Source organism: Rosa chinensis, chromosome 4 (assembly GCF_002994745.2).
Source record: "Rosa chinensis cultivar Old Blush chromosome 4, RchiOBHm-V2, whole genome shotgun sequence".
NCBI lineage: Eukaryota > Viridiplantae > Streptophyta > Magnoliopsida > Rosales > Rosaceae > Rosa > Rosa chinensis.
In genome coordinates, this window is record NC_037091.1 from 64,599,543 (window position 1) to 64,622,019 (window position 22,477).

The following is a 22,477-nucleotide window of genomic DNA, read 5'->3' on the forward strand; positions in this document are numbered from 1 at the left end:
TATAAGTTATAATGCTTCTATCTAAATTTCTACTCTAATGACCGGCGGCTTCTTGGGTTAATTAGTATAAAACTCCACATCTCTGATTCACTTTCAAATAAAATAATCCACATCATTTTGTGGATAAATTTGAACTTTTTTCACTATAAATATTTGAGAAGTGAAAACCGCCGAGCGTTTAAAATTTTTTTCTTTTTTTTTTCATGAAGAAAAGAAATTACAACCTAAAAATCCCTAATACAACATACTCCTTGCAAATCAAAATTACAAGCATTGAAAGCATTAAGGGCAGCCCTTGATTCCAGCTTGCAACGTCAACTGAATGGCCTAAATTGGCAAGAACATCCGCCATAAAATTCGCTCTCTCCACACATGTTTAATTCAAAGCTATTTGGCATGCATGTATTTCTTTTAATACTTCAGATTGGAATGAATCTTTTAATACTTCATATCGGAATGATTCTTTTTTCAATTGTTAGAATATATCTCTTCTATCAGCATTACAGAGAGGATAAGAACGATCAATAGCTAGAGTGATTAAGAGATTCTACATCAGCATTATAGAGAGGACAAGAACGATCAATAGCTAAATTAGTATAAATGGAATCTCTTATTTTGAGCTTGCCACTAAAGTATTGGTGGTGAGCAAATTTAAATCAATTTTATTTTCTGATTTCGTCGGCACAGGACTCGTCGGCGCACCCGCTTGCGGAGTTGCGGTTACGTCATCAAGCTTCAAATTAAGGTCGATAGAGGGGTTGTTTTTGTGGAAGGGCTGTCGTAATGCCAAATAGCTTTGGTAAAAAGACAGTGAAAGGAAAGGTGATTACAGTGAAAGGAAAGGTGATTAAGAGATTCTTGATCATCATTACAGAGAGGACAAGAACGATTAATATCTAAATTAGTATAAATGAAATTTCTTGTTTTGAGCTCGTCACGAATAAGCTGCAAAGCAAAGACTTTAGTTTTGTGAGTAATAGAGAGTTTTCACATTTTGTTTTGTGATTCCATCGATACCATACTCGTCGACACACCCGCCTGCGGTAATTAACGTCATGTAAACTCGAGATTACGATCGACGGATGGGTAGTTTTTTGTGACGTCGGCGGGGGTTATCATAGTGGTCGGTCGTCTCATTAAAACGACCCATTAAAACTTTAAAATGTACATGTAATATACGATATATAAAAACAAAAGAAAAAAGAAATCCACAATTGAAAGCGTGCCTATATAAACCCAGTACAAGTTCCACAAAGCAGCAGAGTAGAGATTACCATCCATCCCAAACTTTTCCCAACGCACCAAAACCATGAAAAACCATCTCCCTCTCACCTCACTCTCACTCCTCATCTTCCTCTTCCTCCTCCGCTCACCCCCAGCCGTCGGATTCCCCTCTCCCGCTCCCTCCACCAACGACTCAGATTTCATCCGCACCAGCTGCGGCACCACCCTCTACCCCGAGCTCTGCTACTCCTCCCTCTCCCGCTACGCCAACGCCGTCCAGAGCAACCCTTCTCAGCTCGCCAAGGTCGCCATCGGCGTCAGCCTCTCCAACGCCAAGCGCATGGCCGCCTTCGTCTCCAACCTCTCCCGCCACGCCGACTACGGCTCCGACCACCGCGCCACCGCCGCCCTCCACGACTGCTTCAGCAACTTCGACGACGCCGTCGATCAGATTCGCGACTCACTCCGGCAGATGAAGAGCCTCGGTTCGGCTCCTGGGTCGGTCCGGTTTCAGATGAGCAACGTCCAGACGTGGATGAGCGCCGCTCTGACGGACCAGGATACGTGTACGGACGGGTTTCAGGACGTGCCGGACGGGTCGGTCAAGTCCGACGTGGTGAACAAGGTCGAGAAAGTGAAGAAGGTCACGAGTAATGCCCTCGCGCTCGTCAACAGAGTGGCGGAGAAAGGAGGCTGAATCTTATCTTATGATTCATACCTAGCTCGTTGGTGGTTGTTTTTGACAGTTGGATTAGCAAGTTCAATTCGAAGTAGAAGTAGAGGTTTAGTAGTATACGTACGTATGGTTAAGATTTCCCTGTATATGTGGTACTAAGTTATTATTTGGTCGGCCATTTTCTCTCTCTCTTTTCCGTTATGCTATGCATATGTAATTTCGATCACGAGTGTAACAGAAACAAGTCTCTCTCTCTCTCTCTCTCTCTCTCTCTCTACTCGATAATGCTTCTTCTACCTAAATCGAGCTTTTGCATGACCTTGTTAGATAGAAGATGAATGTTAACTTGTTTTCGTTAGGAGCCATGGACGATTCTGCAGCACTTTTTAGTCGATCTCTAGCTAAACTCCGGAAAACCCATTTTATTATCAAGACCATTACGCGGAATACACTTTTAGTACTGATGCAAAACAGATGGCAGTCCGATTTGAAGAACAATTGGATCGTGCTAAAGGTGGAAAACGAAAAGTGACTAGTAGACGTGAAATGGGCTTCCGGACTCCGATTGGGACGCACCTTACCTTTCTGGAAAGGGAATCGCGTCAGAAATCAAACTTGTTGCTTTGCCACGACCTGTGGCATTTTTCGGGCTTCCGGGGTCGTTTAGGGCCTTAAAACTGCATTTTTCTATTTTTCGGCGTTTTGGTTTTTCTAGTTATTTTTGATTGTTTTCGTTTTTACCCATGGGCTTTAGGGTTTCATTGTTAGTCGCCCTAGGGTTTATTTTCTTATAAATAAGCCGCCTTAAGGCTGCAGAATGTATATTTTATCATCTTTTATTAATAAAATTGAGATTATTCTTTTTTATCTCTAGTGGACTCCAGAATCTTTTGCTTAGGTTTATTACTGGTAAACCTAGTTATCAATCCGTCTGCGTCAAGTACTCAAAGAAGCACATAAAAGATGTCAACTGTATGTGTTTTACTTTCACCATTCCGTTGATGCCCGACAAACAAAATTTAGCATGGTCGGAATCAATCGAATGAATACTGTTGAAATTGTTGTGCTAGGTTAGCCTATGGTTGAGAAAAAAAATAGGTGAAAGAGAATAACTTTTTTCTCAATCAAGTATATTTTAGGGTAAAGCTATGCCATAGACGTACCGGCCAGGAACTTTTGGCACCTAGTTCTCTCTGGATTTTGTATTTTGCGAAACTAACACCAACAGTTTGTTAGTAACATGATCTGACAGCAATAAAGAACATGTGAGGCCAATTTAATTATCACTTTCCAATTAATAGGTGTTGATTTTTGTTAAGAAGAAATAAAAATAGCAATTTTCACTTGTTTTTCATAATGAATAAGATTTGGAAGATGTCTTATAATACTAATACTGTGTTTTTGTCCAACTAGTAAGTACTAGCTGAATGTTAACATATGATCAGTTCAAGCTGGCTTCTTTGACAATCATGGGTATTAGCCAATGATCTATCTCCCTGCCTAAGAAATACAAGTCTATTTTGATTCCTAATAATTCATGTTCTTATAGTTCTTCATTTGAATATGACACGTGATTCATTTCTCCTAGCTTAAGAAATTAATTATAGACTAATTTGAGAGCTGATCAATAAAGTCACCAGCAGACATGGAGATCAAATATTCACTACTAGAAATATGGCCAAAGGGCACCGATAGATGGCCACTGATAAGCAAACGGTTCTTCTAACTTTTGTGATCCACTGATAGCAAATGTTGGTGGCAAAAAATTGGATTTGTCACTCATGATCAGTGGCTAATATGTTTATTAATAAACTAAATAATAAAATAATAATATAGCTAATCACTTTTCATCCCCACTTATTTAGTATTATTATTTTTTTGGAAAAATTTCACAAAAAGTACACCAAGTAAATACCACTAATAATTCTTATACATAAAGTTCTAAACCAAGCATTTCGGTACACGAAATCTGAAACTCGACCCACTTTTAGTACACGACGTCAATGACGCTGTTAATTTGAGGGGTAATATGGTCTTTTCAGTTTTTTACTATGTGTGAGTTATTGCTCCAACTGCATATCGTTTTCTGAAATTTATTTACCTTGGTACTTTCACTACTGTATTCTGAGTTCTATACTCTTAATGGCAGTAAAGCCTTGATTGCTACAAATTCAAAAATCATCTGCGATAGCTTGTTAGATATTTGATCACTGCAATTTCGAGTGTTAGTCCATAACCCACCAGATTGATTGGGGTCACAGTGTCCTTGATCACAGACCAAGAGAAGGCAATCAAGAGCCAATCTTTCACCACACCCGCCACATTCATCGTCAAGGCCGAGGTCTTCCCCACAAGCAAGAACACAGCAAGATTCAAAGTGAACGTACAGAAGGAATTGGTCCCGAAAATCACGTAATCGAAATGGAAACTCGAGGTGTCCCTCAGTGTTTGGTACTCCACATAGATCCAAGGCACCAACAGAAAAGCCAAGCAACAAGGAGCCACATAGTACAAAGAGGTAATGGGATTCAAGGTGATCCCTTTAGATGTCAACAAGATTTGGATCAACACAAATGTACGGAAGACAGGGTCTCGTCCTGGAAGACAGGGTCGTCGTTGTTGACGAGGCGGTGCACTAGCATCAATGCCTTGAGCACCACGATCCAGTCGCGTGTCTTCCCCAGTCGCTTTGACACCGCCGACATGCACGCGTGGATGTATCCCCAGGAGTATGACGTCAGCTGGAGGATCTCCCGGATGTACTTCTCGCCGGCCGGCTCGTCCTCGTGGCTGGTGGCCTTCACGATGGCGACCTCCATGTCCGGCGCGATGTTGCTAGCGACCTTTGCGATTCTGATGCTCGTCTGGTCCTTGACGGCTCCGATCGCTTTCCGGACCATGCTCGGCGCCATCTCCGCCGCTGATTCAGCTCACCGATCTCACACAATTCAGTTTTGCTGAGCTAGCAACTGAGAGAATCAATGGTTGCTTGATTAGGTGTTTGTTAAACAAAATTCAAAAACGAAATGAAAATTCGAATTGGTCTAAAAATAGAAAGCCGTACATTTGTGTAGTTACTGGGAAGGAGAGAAGGAGAGAGTCAGAGGAGATCAGGAGAGATTTTTTTATTTTTTATTTTTTTAAAAAAAAAACAAAAAAATGAGCTAGAGTATGAGAGTACTAAATTACCCTTTGACAAATACATAATGACATTAGAGTTAACGGCGTCATTGACGTCGTGTCTACATAGTGGGTCGGGCTCGAGAGTCCGTGTACCAAAATGATCAGTTTGGAACATTATGTATAAGAATTATTAATGGCCTTTACTTGGTGTACTGTTTGCGAAATTTTCCCTTTTTTTTTTTTGCGATAGAGAATTTAATATACTAATAGCAACATATTTTCAAACTCTCTATGTCTCTCTTTCTTTCTCGGGGAGACTCTCAGCAGCTAAACAAACAATGAAAAAACTCAGACTCTCTTGCTCTCTCTTTCTTCTTCACTGCCATTTCTTAAACTCCGGTGACCTGCGACACGACCGATAATAATGAATCTAGGGTGAGCCAATCTACAAAACCCACATGGCCATAGGACGGGAAATTAGCCAACGTGCCATCACCAATGGTTTGCTGACTTCAACAGCTGCCGATCATGTTCTGCAAAAGGGTTCCACCTTTTTTTACTCTGAATCTTGTTCTCGGTAAAATATGTTTTGGATTTTAGGGTTGTTTCTTTCTGGCGGGTGGAAACCTGGATTTCAGTACGGGATCATGGCTATGGGTTTTATGGGTGTTTTAGGGTCTTTCATGTTCATTTGGGTGAATCTGAAAATGTTCTCTTGATAAAAAATAAAATCCCAGAAATAATAATTTTCATGTAGAAATGGTGCAATTAAGTTTTTTTTTTCCTTGCTAGAAGCATGTGCTTTGAATCCAACACTTACTTTAGTCTCTGTTTTGCTGCAGTAGGATTTCTGAATTAATAATGGGTTATAGCTTTATATGTATTAGAATATGGATGAGCATAATTGTAGAATCTTATTTTAGTTGACCTATGCAAAGCCTTGTTCTAAGCCAATTTAATTTATAATAAAATTACAATGAATTCAGATTTGATGTTTCTCATGGTAAAGTTTTTGAATTTAATAGCTTAGTGTTTAGTTGTTGAGCTATTTCAAATGCTAGTCTAACTTGATTTATTTCAAACGCTCGAGTGTTCCGTCATTGTTGAGAAGGTGGAGTCTAAGTCATGCTCCCAATGTAGGGTTGCCCCTGTTCCCAATGAGTTTGATTAATTGGCTCATAACAAGGTCTATCCTTACATACTATCAACACATAAGCTATTTTTAAGAAAGAATTTGTTAAGTAACCAGTTTGATGAATAAATCCTTGTCCTTAAGATTCTAGCTGTACATCTTTGAAGCTTCAGGTGTATGGTGATTTAGGAAGATTGTGGTGATGCAGCTGTAGAGACTTTGAATCAGTTCCTTAGTTGGTGCAAGCTCTCATTATTTTTCGTAAGGTGTGTTGGCTGTTATAAAATACAGAATTTCTTTGTGCTTGGGTTCTGTGGTGTACATAGATCCCATAAGTGACGAAACAATCTTGTATTTAAGTTTTTCTTGTAACATGAATGATGCATGATACTATCCCTAAACCCATTCATGTTATTAGGTAATAAGTTGTCTCCATGCCATTTGATGGCTATTGACTGTGTTTCTTTATTTGCTTATGCCTAACAATCACCGTTGTAGATTGTAATCGTAAATATACCTCGTGAATGAAGTAAAATTTTCATATATGAATACATTTGTAGACATCATTTATATATTCAACTATTTTATGTTATTTATTCTTTACTATATTCTTGTGCTTACTTTTGTTTTTGATTTTCAGGCATTCCTACAAGTAAATATGGGTTATCATCATCAATTGTATCCTAATTTCTTTTGCTTCTGTGAGCATCACCACTTGTGCTCTATATATTCTGGTTCATTCTAAGCTCACTTATGTCCTTCGAATTGATACCCATAAATTCTTCTTGCTCCATTATGCTCTGTGTTTAGCTTGACAGTGCTTGGTATCATGTTTCTATGTGAATTTTGGCATATAATAACTCGGGACGCCCACTAGTTAAAATTCATAAACTAATTAGATGGCTTCTCATTGATAATACTGTGATACTTCACATCAACTTATATTTGTCTCTTTATTTATTTTAATGCCAAAATGAGCCATAATAGCACAATTATGAACCCCAAGCTCTTCATGTCCATGTTATATATGCAGCATAGCAACTAAATACATTGCAAATGTATTTGTTGTTTTGATCTTCTAGTTGAAATTCTAACCAAGATACTTGATTGTTGTATTTGTAGGTTTTTCTCAGATGCAGCAAGAGTATGAGGCTTAGATGGAGTATTGATACTTTTGGCCTGGGATAAAAAATGGTAACTTTACTGATCATGATGTTCTATTTTCATTTGGTTGGTTAATGATTAACAATAAGAAGTTGATTAGCATACATCAACCCTATGTATTCAACCACGTGGTGTGGTGTGTTGGTCGAGCGGCCTAGTCTGGAACCCTCAGGTCTAGCGTTCGAATCCCAGCTCCACCCCGTGACCAGCGGATTTGAGGGACCTAGGTTGATTAAACACCAAGGTTCGTGCGTCTGCGGTGCAGTGATTAGTCTGGCTACTCTGGGATACACTGCATGAGGGTGTGTGTGTGGTTACTATTGTCATCTAAACCTCAAACAAAAAAAAACCTATGTATTCATTGCACTTACTCTTTGGCAGGTACTAGAAATCATAAAGGCAAACATTGTGATACTGATCAAACCTTGGTGGGAGAGGCCGTATATTATGTATAGACATGGTGTTCTATTTTTTTAAGTTTGTAAATATGATAAAGCAGGCTATGTAATTCAATGATGCAATAGAAATATTTACTATCAATTTTTATGAGGTTAAATAATTTATTTATTGGTGTAATACTGGCGGTGGAACGACAAAAGAGGATAAAATTTCGAGAAATTTTATTAACACATCCCTAAATATTTAATACACATTGAAATTTTTCTACATTTAAAATCAGATTATATGGGTATATGAAATGACTAAAAAGACATCTATATTAGAAAAGGAACTATAGTTGGAATATGTTTAATAGTTTTTAATATTGTTATAAATTACGCATTACAAAATTCTTATGATTGTTCATATTGTTTCATGGTAACTAATAGATAGAAAGAAAATAAAAACTAGTATGATATATATAAACCCTAATTGGAATCTTCTTCTACAAGCTTGACTACTAGTAATTTTGCATTACAAAATCCTTATGATTGTATATGTTGTTTCATGATAACTAATGAGAGAAAATAACAACAATGTAATTATAAACCTAGTTGGGATCCTCATCATGTGTTCTTGATTATTTTCAACAATCTTGACTACCAGCAATTTTGAATAACAAAATTGTTAAGACTGTATAGGAGTCATGATAATAATTGAAAGAAAATTAAAATTATTATGATGATTTTGATAATTAAACGCATTTAAATTCATTATGATATATATAGAATGCTGTGATTATAATAAAGATTGGCATGATGATTTTCATATTAATTTATAGATATATAGTGATTTCATATAGAATTTTGAGATTTGAGGATAATTCAGGTAGTTTGAGTGATGTATTTAATAAAATGATAGAATAAGAAATCTAAAGGGTGGTGTATTAAGTAAGAGGTGTGTATTAAGTATTTAGGAATGTGCGAATAAAATTTCCCTAAAATTTTGGGGTGAAATAATTGGCTTTTTCATTTTTCAATTTTTTTTTTCTTTTGCTTGGGTTCTTTTCATACCAAATGATTGGTGGCAATGATGATTGGATAGCAATCAGGTTGGTCAAACAAGGCAGTGCGAGGCCAGTATTGCTAAAGTAGAAAGAGAGACACTATTCCTAGAATGGGTGTCCCAAGTCTCAATAGAAATGGCAGCAAATGGGACTGACATTGAATTGGTGGCTGCATAGTGGCTAATCAATTAATTGGTGCCCTTTACAAACAATAGACACCCTTAGTGGAGGGTGTCCTATAGACAAAATTCTAGTAGTGATTATTAAGGATATACATGATCATGTAATAGACTAAAATATAATAAGGGATGCACGAAAAGGATACCTTGATTATGTTGCAAACTCCCGATGCATGCCTCTTTGAGTTCTGTTTAGAACCAATATATATATATATGCACGTCTTTAGTTTCAGAAGCTATTGATTTCAACACTTGTGTTAAATTCAAATATACGTTGGAACAAATTTAGTGGCCGTTCATTTGATTCTAATTAGGGCCGACCATGTGTTTAGCGCGCGGCATGGAATGACTTGAAGAGCAAATAAGGTAGATCGACAAAAATCTTATGAGCTGATGTTCATGACCTGTTCAAGATCCCAATGGCATAAACTAGCTAGCTTGCTTCTACACGAGACCGTATTAATGCAACTAATCAAAGCAAATTCTTTGTTTATATCAGTATTTTAGTGTTCGACTGAGACATGTTCGCAACCAATAAGGTGAGGTGTACGATATTCCACCAGTCACAACCATGCACATACATCTTTCATAACTAATTACATATAGATATAAACAAAAAGGGCCTGATCACGATCAAGACTTTTTTTACCTTTCTAACACTCCAATTTATTAAGCTAAAAAAATGCAAATGACAATGGAGGGGGACCTAACCAAAACCTCCAGAATAAACAAGTAAAACAAACAAGTCAACAAAATCTAAATTATGGAAAACCTAAAACATCACTCTCATAGAATGACAAGAGAAATGGAATAGGCATATCCCAACATACTTGCTCCAACAAAGATGTTCCATGATTAGCTAGAGCATCTGCTACCTTATTCCCTTCTCTAAATAAGACATTATATATTCTGTTATTCATAAACTGTTAACTGTATATACTGGTATTATTGAGAAGGGCAGAAGGCTAAGGAAAGATGCCTGAGAGTGATGGCATGGGAGCAAAATGTCGTGAGGGGGTTGTTTGGCTAGTTTTTATGTTAGTTATAAACAAGAGTAACCTACTCGATCAGTTTGGCATGGAGTTTAGCTGGGGGACATGAACTACACCACGTGAACTTATCATGGAAGACAAAAAAATGATGATACAAGAAGCTAAGAGACGACACATGCAGTCTAAGTCTTATTGGTAAAAGACGAACTAGGCAGCTATTTTTGCCTCTATATGCAGACGGATCACTCACTCGAAAAGTTCACGAGAAACCATTTCGATTCAGCTAGCTTTTGTGTATTAAATCCATCAATCATCGAATATGGGGGTCCCCGGATTCTTAATGAAATATCACAAGCTAGGTACTCCCATTCTGCCTAGACCCACCATATGCTGCAGCAATTCTGCTAACTAATGGCCCCTAAATTTATACGTCTCTCACCTCATCGATAAATATATGGTCGACTATCTTTGGTGGACATGGTGATAAGCTCGGAACATATCTTGTAAACACACACATTGCTTTCGTTCTAGGGAAATTTTAAATGAGCATTCATTACCAGAGGTATGAAGTCTGAATTCCCGACTTGCTTGTCCTTCGTCGAGCATTTTGTCTCAATATCTTCATCTCCGTGGTATCTTGCCTAATAATTTTTTAACTTCACCATCTTCTTTGAGCCTCTTCTAGCATGTTAATAAATAGATTAAGATGTTTGAAAAAAGAAAAAAAAAAAAAAAGGGAACTAGGAGCTTGTGGAGACTGGAGAAGTGCCAATGTTTGGTTCTTTTGCCGCCTTCGGGCCGCCAGACATAGCCTAAAGAGTGCCCTTCGGCTCTTCCTTGGGTCTTTAGGCCTTGCGGGCTTGCGGCCCTCGCTACCAGGAGTGTCAATCTTGCTATCAAAAATTCGTTAACAAGGGTATTCCTCCAGCCTATACTACTATATTAGTGGTTATATACTTCACTCCAAACGTACAGTACCCACCTCATCTTTTCTTAACGATGCCCATTACAAAGAGGTCCTATATGTGTAGCCCAAATTTGGTTTGGAAAACCCCTACTTAAAGAACAAAACCCAAATATGCCTAAAACCAACAGAACTCTAGGAATGAAATTTTCATTTATTATTTTCATTAAGTGTGTGTTTTTATAATCGTGATTCTTGTTTTAGCATTTTTCATCCATGGGAAGGAAAAAGTGTACAAATTTCTTCCATATTTTTTTATTGTCTAAAACCATGATTTGTAACTCAAAACTGTGAATTAACACACGTTTTGTTAGATGAAATCTCATATTCTTAAATTGTCATCAAAATCTTCCCACTGTTAAATCAAAATTTTTAAGCAATTGTTGAAGTGACGGAACTCAAAAATGTCCACCTGATTTTTTTGCGATTTTCCAAAACCCGCAAATTAAATAAGTGATAAGTTGAGATTTTTTTAGTTCGATCACTTGAAGTAGGTTCTAAAAATCATGTTTTAAAAATGGAGGATTTGTGGCGCAAGAGAACTTCAAGAAAAAAAAATGTGGACAAGGTTTGACATGTTTTAACATGCCATCGAGGCCCTAATGACACCTCTAAATATGCCAAACTATGTCAAGTCTATTTTTTCTTGAATTTTTCTTTGGTATAATCTCACTATTGATGGAGCATGATTTTAGAACATACTCCACTTAACAGAACACAAAGATCTCGACCAGCTTACTTATTATGATTTTCTAAATGGAAAATTGAGAAAGAAAAATCATCAATATTTTCGAGTTCCATCAATCGAAATACCTTCCGAAAATTAGAATGAGCTATGACACAGCAGAATTGTAAAAATCCATTAACGCGTCCAGCCTAGCTACATGCTAGTTTTATACTTTTCAATCCAAAAGTACCCCTTCATATCCTTTATTTGTAGCCCAAAGTTGGATTGGCTCATTGAAATATGACTAATCATTGGAAAAGGCCAGTACCAATCCCGCCCAAGTGGAATAGTGGATAGTGATTTCTCTGCCATCATTTCAGACTGGCTGGTTAGGAACTCGGAGAACAAATTGTCAAATTCCCATTGTAAAAATGGTGATGAGCTGAAGATTATTTTAATAAATTACATATAAGTTATTGACAAAAAGTAACTTAACAAATACATCATCTAAAGATTGAATTAAACATATAAGGACTAAATCTTACAAATAATGACAATGTGCTCTCCACTTGCCAGATGTCATAAATTAATTTACTTTTTTACCCTTAACTACTTCTTTTAACTTCTAATCCCTTTATAAGGATCAAATCTTACAAATAAAGACAATCTGCTCTCCACTTCTATATGTCATGAGTTAATTTACTTTTTTACCCTTAACTTTTTTTTTTTACTTCTAATCCCTTTGTGTTACTTTTTTTTTTTTTCTTTGAGAATAATCCCTTTATGTTACTTCACAAAACCTTACTCTCCTGCTACTCTCATCTCATCATCTAATCTTGCTACTGCGCTCATACTCGTCCAGTTCTGCTACTCGTTTTCTGTTACTGCACTCGTCCAATCCTGCTACTGCACTCATACTCGTCCAGTTCTGCTACTCGTGTTCTGCTACTGCACTCGTCATCGCCTAATCCTACTACTGCACTTGTCCAATCCTGTCACTGCACTCATACTCATCCAGTTCTGCTACTATACTTGTACTCGTGTTCTGCTACTGCACTAGACATCGTCTAATCCTGCTACTGCACTAGACATCGTCTAATCCTGCTACTGCACTCATACTCGTTCATTTTTGCTCCTACACTTGTACTCGTGTTCTGCTACTGCACTAGTCATCACCTAATCCTACTACTGCACTCGTCCAATCCCGCTACTGCACTCATACTCATCCAGCTCTACTACGGCACTTGTACTCGTGTTCTGCTACTACACTCTTCATCGTCTAATCCTGCTACTGCACTCTTCATCATCTAATCCTGCTACTGCACTCATACTCGTCTAATTCTGCTATTGCACTCGTACTGATCTTGATTTAAGAGTTTGATAATAAAGAACACGACAATACTTGTTTATGGGAATTTTTCAGATACCCGAACTAATTTTTATGAATTTTAGCAGTTTTAGTATTAAAGAAATTATTTCAGAAAATAAAAAAATTTCTAGCCCAATCTGGTCAATGTGTTTTATCCATCGCTTGATATCAACCGTTGAGATCAAGAATATAGTGGCTGGAATAGGACTGAGTACACCAGATTTTACCAGAAGCTTCAAGTTTCTTCGACCCTGATCGACAACTCGTAACCCGAATCAAGATCTGACCGGAATTCTTCGCTCCGACCACCTCCGGCCGGGAAACCTGGCGCGTTCGGTTCTTCACACCGTCACAGTCACGCCTGTGGTTGTGCTTCGTCTGATCATGCATAGTGGATGGAGTACGAACGCCGGAAAGAGTATAGCAGCTCCTGCGGGTTTTTTCATTTTCCAGAGCTTCAAGTTGGACTCGCTGACATCTGACGTGAGATCAACCACCGAAGCTGTGGCAGTGTTCGAAGTTGGACGAGGCGACATTGAACAAGAATTGGAGATCTCTTCCTCGAAGCCTTTCATGAACGAATCTGTTGCCGGAACAGGATCAGAATCGTCAAGGAAGTCCATTAGGTCTTCTCTAAGTCGCTTAACTTCAACCGAGTCTCCGAGTCGAACTCGTAGCTCCCAACTTGCTTCTTGATATTCATGTCTTCCATTAGAAATCGAAGAAAATATGATGAGAGATTATAATGGCAGTAATCTGAAGTTTTGGTCTGATAATGGCAGTACAGTCATTTTAATGAAAAATTGGATTAATTTGTAATTACACATGAAATTTCAGAGGTTAAGTCTACTCCATTCTCTTTGGGCTTGGGCTTTGTGTCCTTAATTGTATAAATCTAATACAAGATGGGGTTTCTGTTTTTGTAAATTTGGTCTGTTACTTATATGTAATTTTCTAAAGATATTTAATGACGCAGTCAGAAGTAACTCTAGGTTTACAAGCAATGAACCTAAAACTAGAATTCTTGAGTCCACCAGAGATAAAAGAGAAAACTCTCAATTTGATTGATAATATGATAAAAGATAGGTTCTGCATCCGTTTAAGGTTGTTTTTATATGGGAAAAGAAACCCTAGGGTGACTAACAATGAAACCCTAAATCCCACGGGTTAAAACAAAACAAATCCAAATCAAATTAGGAAACCGAAAATTCTAAAAAATAGTAAATTGCAGTTTTGAGGCCCGAAAAGATCCTGGAAGCCCGAAAAGGCCCACACGTCTTGGCAAAGCGACGAGTTTTGTTCCTGGTGTCATTTCCTTTCCGAAAAGGCATAGCAATCACGATTAAGACATTGAATGTTACACCCCACATCTGTTATACCCTTTTTACTGAGTTACATGAAATTCATTATGGTTACCGTTCGCGGTTATAATTTTAACGTTTAGGGGGTGGTTAAAAATTGACTTTTTATGAGTTAATAATTTGAGAAAATTTCCTTCATGAGAGTTGTAGAGGACGTTAAACCGAGTGCGTGCATATGTGGTACGTAAAAATCGGAGTTCGTATGCAAAAGTTATGAGTGAATTACGAAAATTACTGTTCATGGTAAATTTTGAATATATATGGAAAGTTACCCGGGTAGGTTTCCAAAACCGGAAACCCACCCCTCTTTCTCTCTCCTCTCCCCCGATTCTCCTCCCTTTCCCTTCGGGTTCTCCTCTTCCCCTCCGATTCTTCACTTTCCGGCCATCATCCGGCGTGCAACCGGTCACCACAGGGGCGCCTCAACCCACTCTTGATGCCAGTGACCTAGGATTGGGGAGTTTCGGCCGTGAAAGTCCGGATCGAAGCAAGAAGTGCTCCGGTCGCAGTTTTGGGATTTTGCCGATTTATGGCCATTCCGGCCACCTCCGGCCACCAGATTCACATCGAAGGTTTGGTTTTTGATGGAGATTATTTCCCCTAAGGTAGTTCATTCCAATTTGCATTGTAGAGGTCGAATTGACAATTTGTTCATTTCTAGGGTTCTTGAAGTTTCTGGGCTTTTCTTCACCGGCTTGATTCGACCACGTCGAGGTAAAATTGGTTGATGTTGTAGTTGAGAAGTTGGTTGGGCTTGTGGTGTAGATGCTAGTGCCGGAGTTTGGTGGTCATCGGAGGAGGTCGCCGCCGGCGCGTGGGGCCACTGTAGGTAGCGTGTGGTGGCGCGTAGACTCGTGTTTTAATTGTCGTTTTAATCCCATATACCCTATAATGATTGTAGAACGTAATGCATGAAGTTTGGTGGAAATCGGAGGATTTACAAATTGAGTTTAAATGATTAATTATTGATTATCGCGAATTCGATAGCCGAATTCCTTTCGAATTCACTCTAGGTATTGCATCAATGACAGATTAATGTTGGAGCATTAAGGATGGATGTTGTAGAGAATTGAGGAGTCGGATATTAGGAAGGGGGATGTTATGAATTTCCAATTATAAGTATCGAAAAATAAAAATTCCGTCTTGTGGATTATATATATATTTATGATTGTTATTCGTACAGGACGAGAATAGTCTCCATACGAGGAGAATCACGAGCGACGTCAGGATTGACCGCTTATTGTGAGTGGACCTTTGATTTTAATTGATGCATGCAATATAATTCCGCAAGTTTTAAGTTATTGATTTATCAACTTATTTATCGAGCATTTTATTTTGGTTTGGATTATTGAATGTTTTATTGGTTTGAACTTTTGAATTAAGATTCGTTATGCTCGATTTGAGGATTTTGTTTTATGCGGATTCGGAAATTTATACTATTGATTTTATATTTATATTCAGCTCTTGGAGCTTTTTAAGAGATTTACGAAATAAGAATTCGAGGAAGCAAAACTTTATACTTCTTTATACCCTACTTATATTGGAACTTGAGATGATCTTGGCGTGCGGGGTCACGTCTTTATACACTTGGATTCTTATTTCGTGAGATATGTGGGGAAACTATACAGATTTATTGGCTTTCTACGATCTTCTTCCTCACCATACGCGGGTCATGTGAATAGGTCTCCTCCTCACTTACTTTGTGTTTGTGAGTGGCAGTGAGGTAGCTTTCTCCTCCTCACGTGGGTGGTAGTCGAGGTGATATTCTCCTCCTCACACAATCTATGTGTGAATGGAAGTTGAGGTTATTAGTTCTCCTCCTCGCACAATCTATGTGTGAGTGGCAGTTGAGGGTAGGTTGAGCCCGAGGGGCTCCATTCCCGTATGGTGAACCCATTTTTTTTCCCCATATTCTTTGTTGTTGTTCTTGACTAGCGGGGCTAGTCGGGTTTTCTTATTTGTTGCATGCATCGGGAGTTTTATGGATATAAATGTGGAAAAGTATAAAACCCTTCTTCTTTCAATTATTTATTTTGTCCACTCACGCTAACGTTTTATATACTTTTCCCTGGGCCCTTCGGTTTCAAATGCCCAGATTGCAGTGTTGTTGCTCGGTGTACGAGTGTGAGCCATAGTGACCGCACCTGCTTCCGCCATCACCTTCTGTAGGTTACCTGTTTAACCTACTGCACTCCTTGTCTATTTATATTCCTAGAATGCTCTGATTACTAAGGGATATGTGACCCAAACTTGTATTAATTATATTTGAGGTCGATGACCTAACTTTGGTGATTGTAGTAACTTTTACCTTTTGGAGATTATGTATGATGTTATTAACTTTGAGATGGGTTTGGTTGATCTTGGGAGCAGGGTGGCTCCAGGAGTTATGGTTGGATGTTTAGAAGTGAATTTTGGTTTTCCGCAGGATTTGGGTTATCCATTTTTAAGGGAGGTTATGCCGAAATTTTTGGTAAATCTCCTTTAAAGGTGGGTCCCACATGGCCACTTCGGATTCCAGGGTGGAATTCGGGGTGGGTCTTGTCATTGAATGCCAAATTTGCAGCAAACTGAATTTTCCTTTTTCACGATCAAGCGGTTCTTCGATCCTTGTCGCCATTCGTTCTATATCACTTAAAGATGTGATAGACTAGACCTTACTACTATACTATATCGTTGAAAAAATTCAAAAAACAAAATAGACAGATAGGAATAGGATGATAGATAGTCCCCTTTTAAATAGGATAGGTAAACAAACAACTTCAAGATCAAATTATGCATGGTTGAAAATCTTATCACTTATAGCTAGGTTTGGGTTACATTGTCATGTATAGACATTACTCTTATAAGTAACTAAACTTTTTCATTTCAACTTCAAGGAAAAAATTAGTAAACTTTTTCTTCTTTCATTGTATGAGCCAAAACCAATTCATCTTGCTCTCTCATACTTCCCTTTCCACTGTTGTAATTATATGAGCATCAAGTTGCGTGTTATTCAGTTTTATTCAAAAGCTGATCTGATCCATTGTAGTTGTTTGGCATGGATATAAGTAGGGTTTTCATGTACATGTGTTTAGTTATATTTTAAAATGATTTTCACCCAATTCAGAGGGAATATCGGCTTTATACATTCCAGTTTCCATTTCGTGATAAACATCTAAGCTAGACTGGTGAGTAAGAAAAGGTCATGGTTCCAGAGAGATTACAGCCACAGGCCTAATCCTTAGGTATCTATCTAGCTGTACAGAAAATTACAAATGTGTCGTCTTCGATCTGTGAGTTTTTCTAGCTATGATCAAACTTTGAAGCCGCTTACACCCAGAAAAGGTCAACTGAAAACCTCCTGCTAGCATGCATGCGGGCAACTCACAGAGATTCCTATCTATAATTAAGGACAAGAAGATTCGAGCTAGCTGGCTAGCACTTCAACTTATAAGACTACGGATGTTGACTCTTTTTATGAGAGAATAGTTAGATCGGGAAGCCAATTAGATGACTTGAGGTATATTCTGAAAGAATCAATAGCTAGGAGTAATAAATTGATTGGAGCATGCATGCATGGGCCTAACTACATTTGAGAGGAAAGGGAAAAGGGTTGTGTGACTCGATTATCTTTAACAACGTACAATCAAGACGAACATGCAATTTATGTATACATTGAGTTTTGTTTGTCAGTTTTTGTACGTAGTTAACTGAGAACACTCAGAACAGTATATACAAGTCGTCAAATCGGATTGCGATGCACCTCCTCCTGCTTATTTTGCACGCACTTGTTAATTAGTTAGTTTTTTTCAGTATTCCAAAGTCTTACAATGCATTTTTAAACCCTAAGAACAGACTTTTCTGCCTGTAAGAGTTGCATTCGAACCCTTCTGAGAGGCTTGTAACAGTCCACGTATACAGAAATATCGGTGGACTATCTGATACCTAGCATCCACCTGGCATCGTAATGATCATCCAATAATGATTAATCTTTACTAAAGCAAAAAAATCCGAGGCAGGCTGCTATCCGATATCATTCCCGAAAGCATCGGCGGCTCCCATAGAAGTAGTTAGGTCTCAGTTCCCCGCCTACTCCTCCAATGGCCAAACATCATCCCACTCCAAGTGATTGCAATCACATATAATGCAACACAGGCTCATTTCATAACAGCAAGATGGGTAAGGGGGTTAGGCGGCGGGTACGAGGTTCGATTCTAGGTGGAAGCTCCCCCAGTTTTCAAATCTTCACCGGCCATGCGCTGGGCGCGTATAGGGCCAGTCACGTCCAATAATTAAAAGGAGGCCAAAGCTATTAGCTCATTCACGAGTCTTTTCGAGTGTATATGCAAGAATCATTATGAAGTTCTCTACCCAACTAGAAATGAAAGCTTTCTATCTAACTTACTTTGCTAGCTAGCTATTACATGCCGATCTCTAATTAATGCAACCATTTGATTTGGCCTTTTCTTATCCATGTTTTCATTGATTCGAATATATCGTTCATGAAACTTTAAATCCGGTCATCCAAAAATCGAAATTTGGATGGAAATATAGAACTTCGATATGAAAAAAAATGTCGAAAAACATCTATATATTAATGATATTATAAACCTTGATTTAGACCAAACTTAAATTGGTATCTTGACTGAGTCCGTATGAAACAAGTAGTAAATGATAGTGAATGACTCTTCTAAGACAGTTCTCAAACCTTAAAAGAAGAGGCAAAATACGATTTGGTTACCCAATTGGAGGGAAATCATCATCAATCTTTGTCTTTCAAATATAGCTCAACACCATATTCCAAAGGGAACTCACAGAAGACTACAAAGACTTGGTGGGAAAGAGTCAACACGTAGATTTTAATATTAGCCAGTCTTGCGCGCACTCATGCACCAATCTTATGTATATGTTACTTTCACTTTTTGTAAAGCATAGATGTATTAATCATCAATAAATATTGCCACATCAATTAAGCAACCCAGTGGCGTGAGCGAGCCTTTTTTCAAGTAGTTCATGTCCTTTCAAGGACACAACCATAAACCCCTTTTCCCCTCCCAAAGAAAAAACTCCACCAACGTCAACCCCACCAAAGCCAATAATCCCAACTCCTCTGGCCTATATAAACCTCATTTCCTTCTTCAAGTTCTATATACAACAACATTCTAAGCTTATTACTAGGTCCTCGATGGATAGCCTTGTGATCTTAGCCATTTTGATGATCACTTCAAATTTTCTTGTAGTACAAATTGTTTCCATAACAGCCTCATGCAGCCAAACCCCATATCCTCAAGTTTGCAACCATTACATTACCAACAACCTCTTATCAACTCTTGATGTTCGCGAGCAAGGGTTTGCATTTCGTGGCCTAGCCCTCAAGGTCACCATGGACCAAGCCATCGAAGCGCATCGACTTGTTTCATCAGCAGTGCACTTGAAGTCATTGTACAACGAGCGAGCCAAGTTGGCGTGGGATGATTGCTTGGAACTCTACGAGGATACCATTGACAAGCTCAATCGTTCGATGAGTGCCAACAATGCTTTAGACGCTAATACATGGCTAAGTGCATCCATTGCCAATCAACAAACTTGCCAAAACGGTTTTAGCGATCTGAACATTCCTAATTCTCATTTACAATCTTCGTTCCCAAACTTTTACAAGCTAAGCACAGACTTGCCTATGTTGCTTAGCAATTCGCTAGCGATACACAAGGCGTCTAGTACTTCTTCTTCTTCCTCGGCTATGCATTTCAGTAAACAGGTACGAGGCAGACGCTTATTGCTCAAGTCTGATGATGGGTTCCCGGAATGGGTTTCAGCTTCAGATCGAAAGCTTCTCCAGTCGAGCGTTGGACCAAAGCCAGCTGATATAGTAGTAGCTCAAGATGGGTCTGGAAATTACAAGTCTATAACTGAAGCTGTGGCTGCAGCCAAGGAAAGTAGTGGTAGTGGGACCAGAAGGGTTGTCATATACGTGAAGGCAGGGGTTTACAAAGAGAATGTTGAGGTTAAGAAGACAATGAAGAAGCTGATGTTTGTCGGAGATGGGATGGATGCAACCATTGTTACCGGGAATAAAAATGCCCAAGATGGCTCTACCACTTTTCGCTCTGCCACTTTCGGTATGCATTTCCTTTCAAACATTAAACCCTATGATATTAATTTTGAACCTTAGATCCATACTAGGGTGACATCCCATCTTGACATCCGAACTGATATGATTGAAGACTAGGTTTTTGGTGGAGAAAATGAACACAAATATTTCATAACAATTTTCGACGGGACAAATAAACACGTCTAAAACAAATGATATCCTATGTACCTTATTACGGATATTCGGTATTTTTATTATTGCGACTCTTAGTAATATTTTTAAATCAAGTCTGTAAATTTTGTTGTCTCTATTTCGATTCAAAAAAGAGAAAGTACTGCAAATTTGCACCAAGAATTTTTTTAGGTATGGAAGTTATCTGTGCATGCAGTGACATTTATGCTTGAATCACCATTATTATTATCTCATATAATCTTATCAAACAGGTGTTTCCGGCGATGGCTTCATAGCTCAAGACATGACATTCGAAAACACGGCCGGACCACAGAAACACCAAGCCGTCGCACTCCGCTCCGGCGCCGACCACTCAGTCTTCTACAGATGCAGCTTCAAAGGCTACCAAGACACCTTATACGTCTACTCCCAACGCCAGTTCTACCGTGACTGCGACATATACGGCACCGTAGACTTCATCTTCGGCGACGCCGCCGCCATCCTCCAGAACTGCAACATCTACGTCAGAAAGCCCATGAGCAACCAGATCAACACCGTGACGGCCCAATCCCGGAAAGACCCTAATGAGAACACGGGCATTATTATCCACAACTGCCGCATAACGGCGGCACCGGACCTGAGAGCCGTGCAGGGCTCGTTCAGGACCTATTTGGGTCGGCCATGGCAGAAGTATTCAAGGACGGTGATAATGAAGAGTAACCTAGATGGCTTGATTGCGCCACAAGGTTGGTTTCCTTGGAATGGAAGTTCTGCGTTGGATACGCTTTATTATGGGGAATATATGAACACTGGGGCTGGTGCTGCTACTGGAGGGAGAGTTAAGTGGCCTGGTTTTCGGGTTATAACGAGTGCGGTGGAGGCGGGGAAGTTCACCGTAGGGAATTTCTTGGCCGGAGACGAGTGGATTCCGGGGACTGGAGTGCCGTTTGAAGCTGGTCTATGATGTTGACACTAGCTGTACTGCTATAGATACGAATGCATGCGGATAGAAAGTTGTTTTCCTTAGTAGGGTTTTGCCCACTTGGGTGGATCATGGCATGGGATAGTGACCTAGAGTCATGTAAAGTTGTCATCATATAGCTTGTCATAAAGTCTTCTACAGATGCTTTTGCCTGCATTAGATTTGTTGAAGCCCAATGCAATAAATGCATTAACATGCGTTACTTGGTTGAAATGAGATATAATTCATAAATATTTAGATGAAAAGACAATAAATAACTAATCCTTCACAGAAGGTTTACTACGAGGAATAACTTTATATATATCTGTATTATTATTAAGAGAAGAGAGCTTGCTCTCCAAAATTAATTTTTTTTTACCAATTTAACCTTTATATATATGAAATATAATTAATTAATAGGGATAATATAGTAAATTATAAAATAAAAAATAAAAGAATAAAAATATTTTTTTTAAAAAACAGAAAATGTGGTAGTTGTACGAAAAATTTTCTCACTACCTTTTAACTTCTCTCCACATACATAATGGGTGGGCCCTGCTAGTATATATATATAAGAACTGTTTTTGTTTTTGTATTTTTTTTTTTTTCAAGAAAAGAAACTTTCATTCAATACTCTATACTCTATAGGATTACAAAGATGAGAATGATATGTAAGTTCACAACCACTCCAATTGGAGGAGATGAACTACTCATATCCCTATTATTGTTAGGTAAACACTTGTCACATTGTTTAAAAGTCTGAAATAATCTCGCAACGTGAACCGTGTTCTAATTGAATGAAAATTTTAAGCATACATGCGATATATATAAAGCGAAATCTAAATTGGTTGTAGACGACATTCCAAGTTACCTTGAAATGCAATTCCAAACAGACTCAATTTTTGAAAGCATTATTGATACCTTATGATGAGATATAGGAGCAAAATGTTCAATTAACTAATTTCAACATTGATCATATA

General features: G+C 38.5%; 2 protein-coding genes across 2 annotated transcripts; both read left to right on the forward strand.

Annotated features, from left to right (window-relative positions):
* The first annotated feature begins 1,246 nt into the window (after positions 1-1,246).
* Positions 1,247-2,160, forward strand: LOC112196966 (21 kDa protein). Its single transcript, XM_024337472.2, has one exon. The coding sequence runs from the start codon at positions 1,310-1,312 to the stop codon at positions 1,919-1,921; it is 612 nt and encodes a 203-aa protein (XP_024193240.1). The 5' UTR covers positions 1,247-1,309; the 3' UTR covers positions 1,922-2,160.
* Positions 2,161-19,305: 17,145 nt separating this feature from the next.
* LOC112196965 (pectinesterase) lies at positions 19,306-21,786 on the forward strand. Its single transcript, XM_024337471.2, has 2 exons — positions 19,306-20,393; positions 20,809-21,786. Exons 1-2 carry the CDS (start codon positions 19,460-19,462, stop codon positions 21,498-21,500), a joined length of 1,626 nt encoding a protein of 541 aa, XP_024193239.1. The 5' UTR covers positions 19,306-19,459; the 3' UTR covers positions 21,501-21,786.
* The last annotated feature ends 691 nt before the right edge of the window (positions 21,787-22,477 follow it).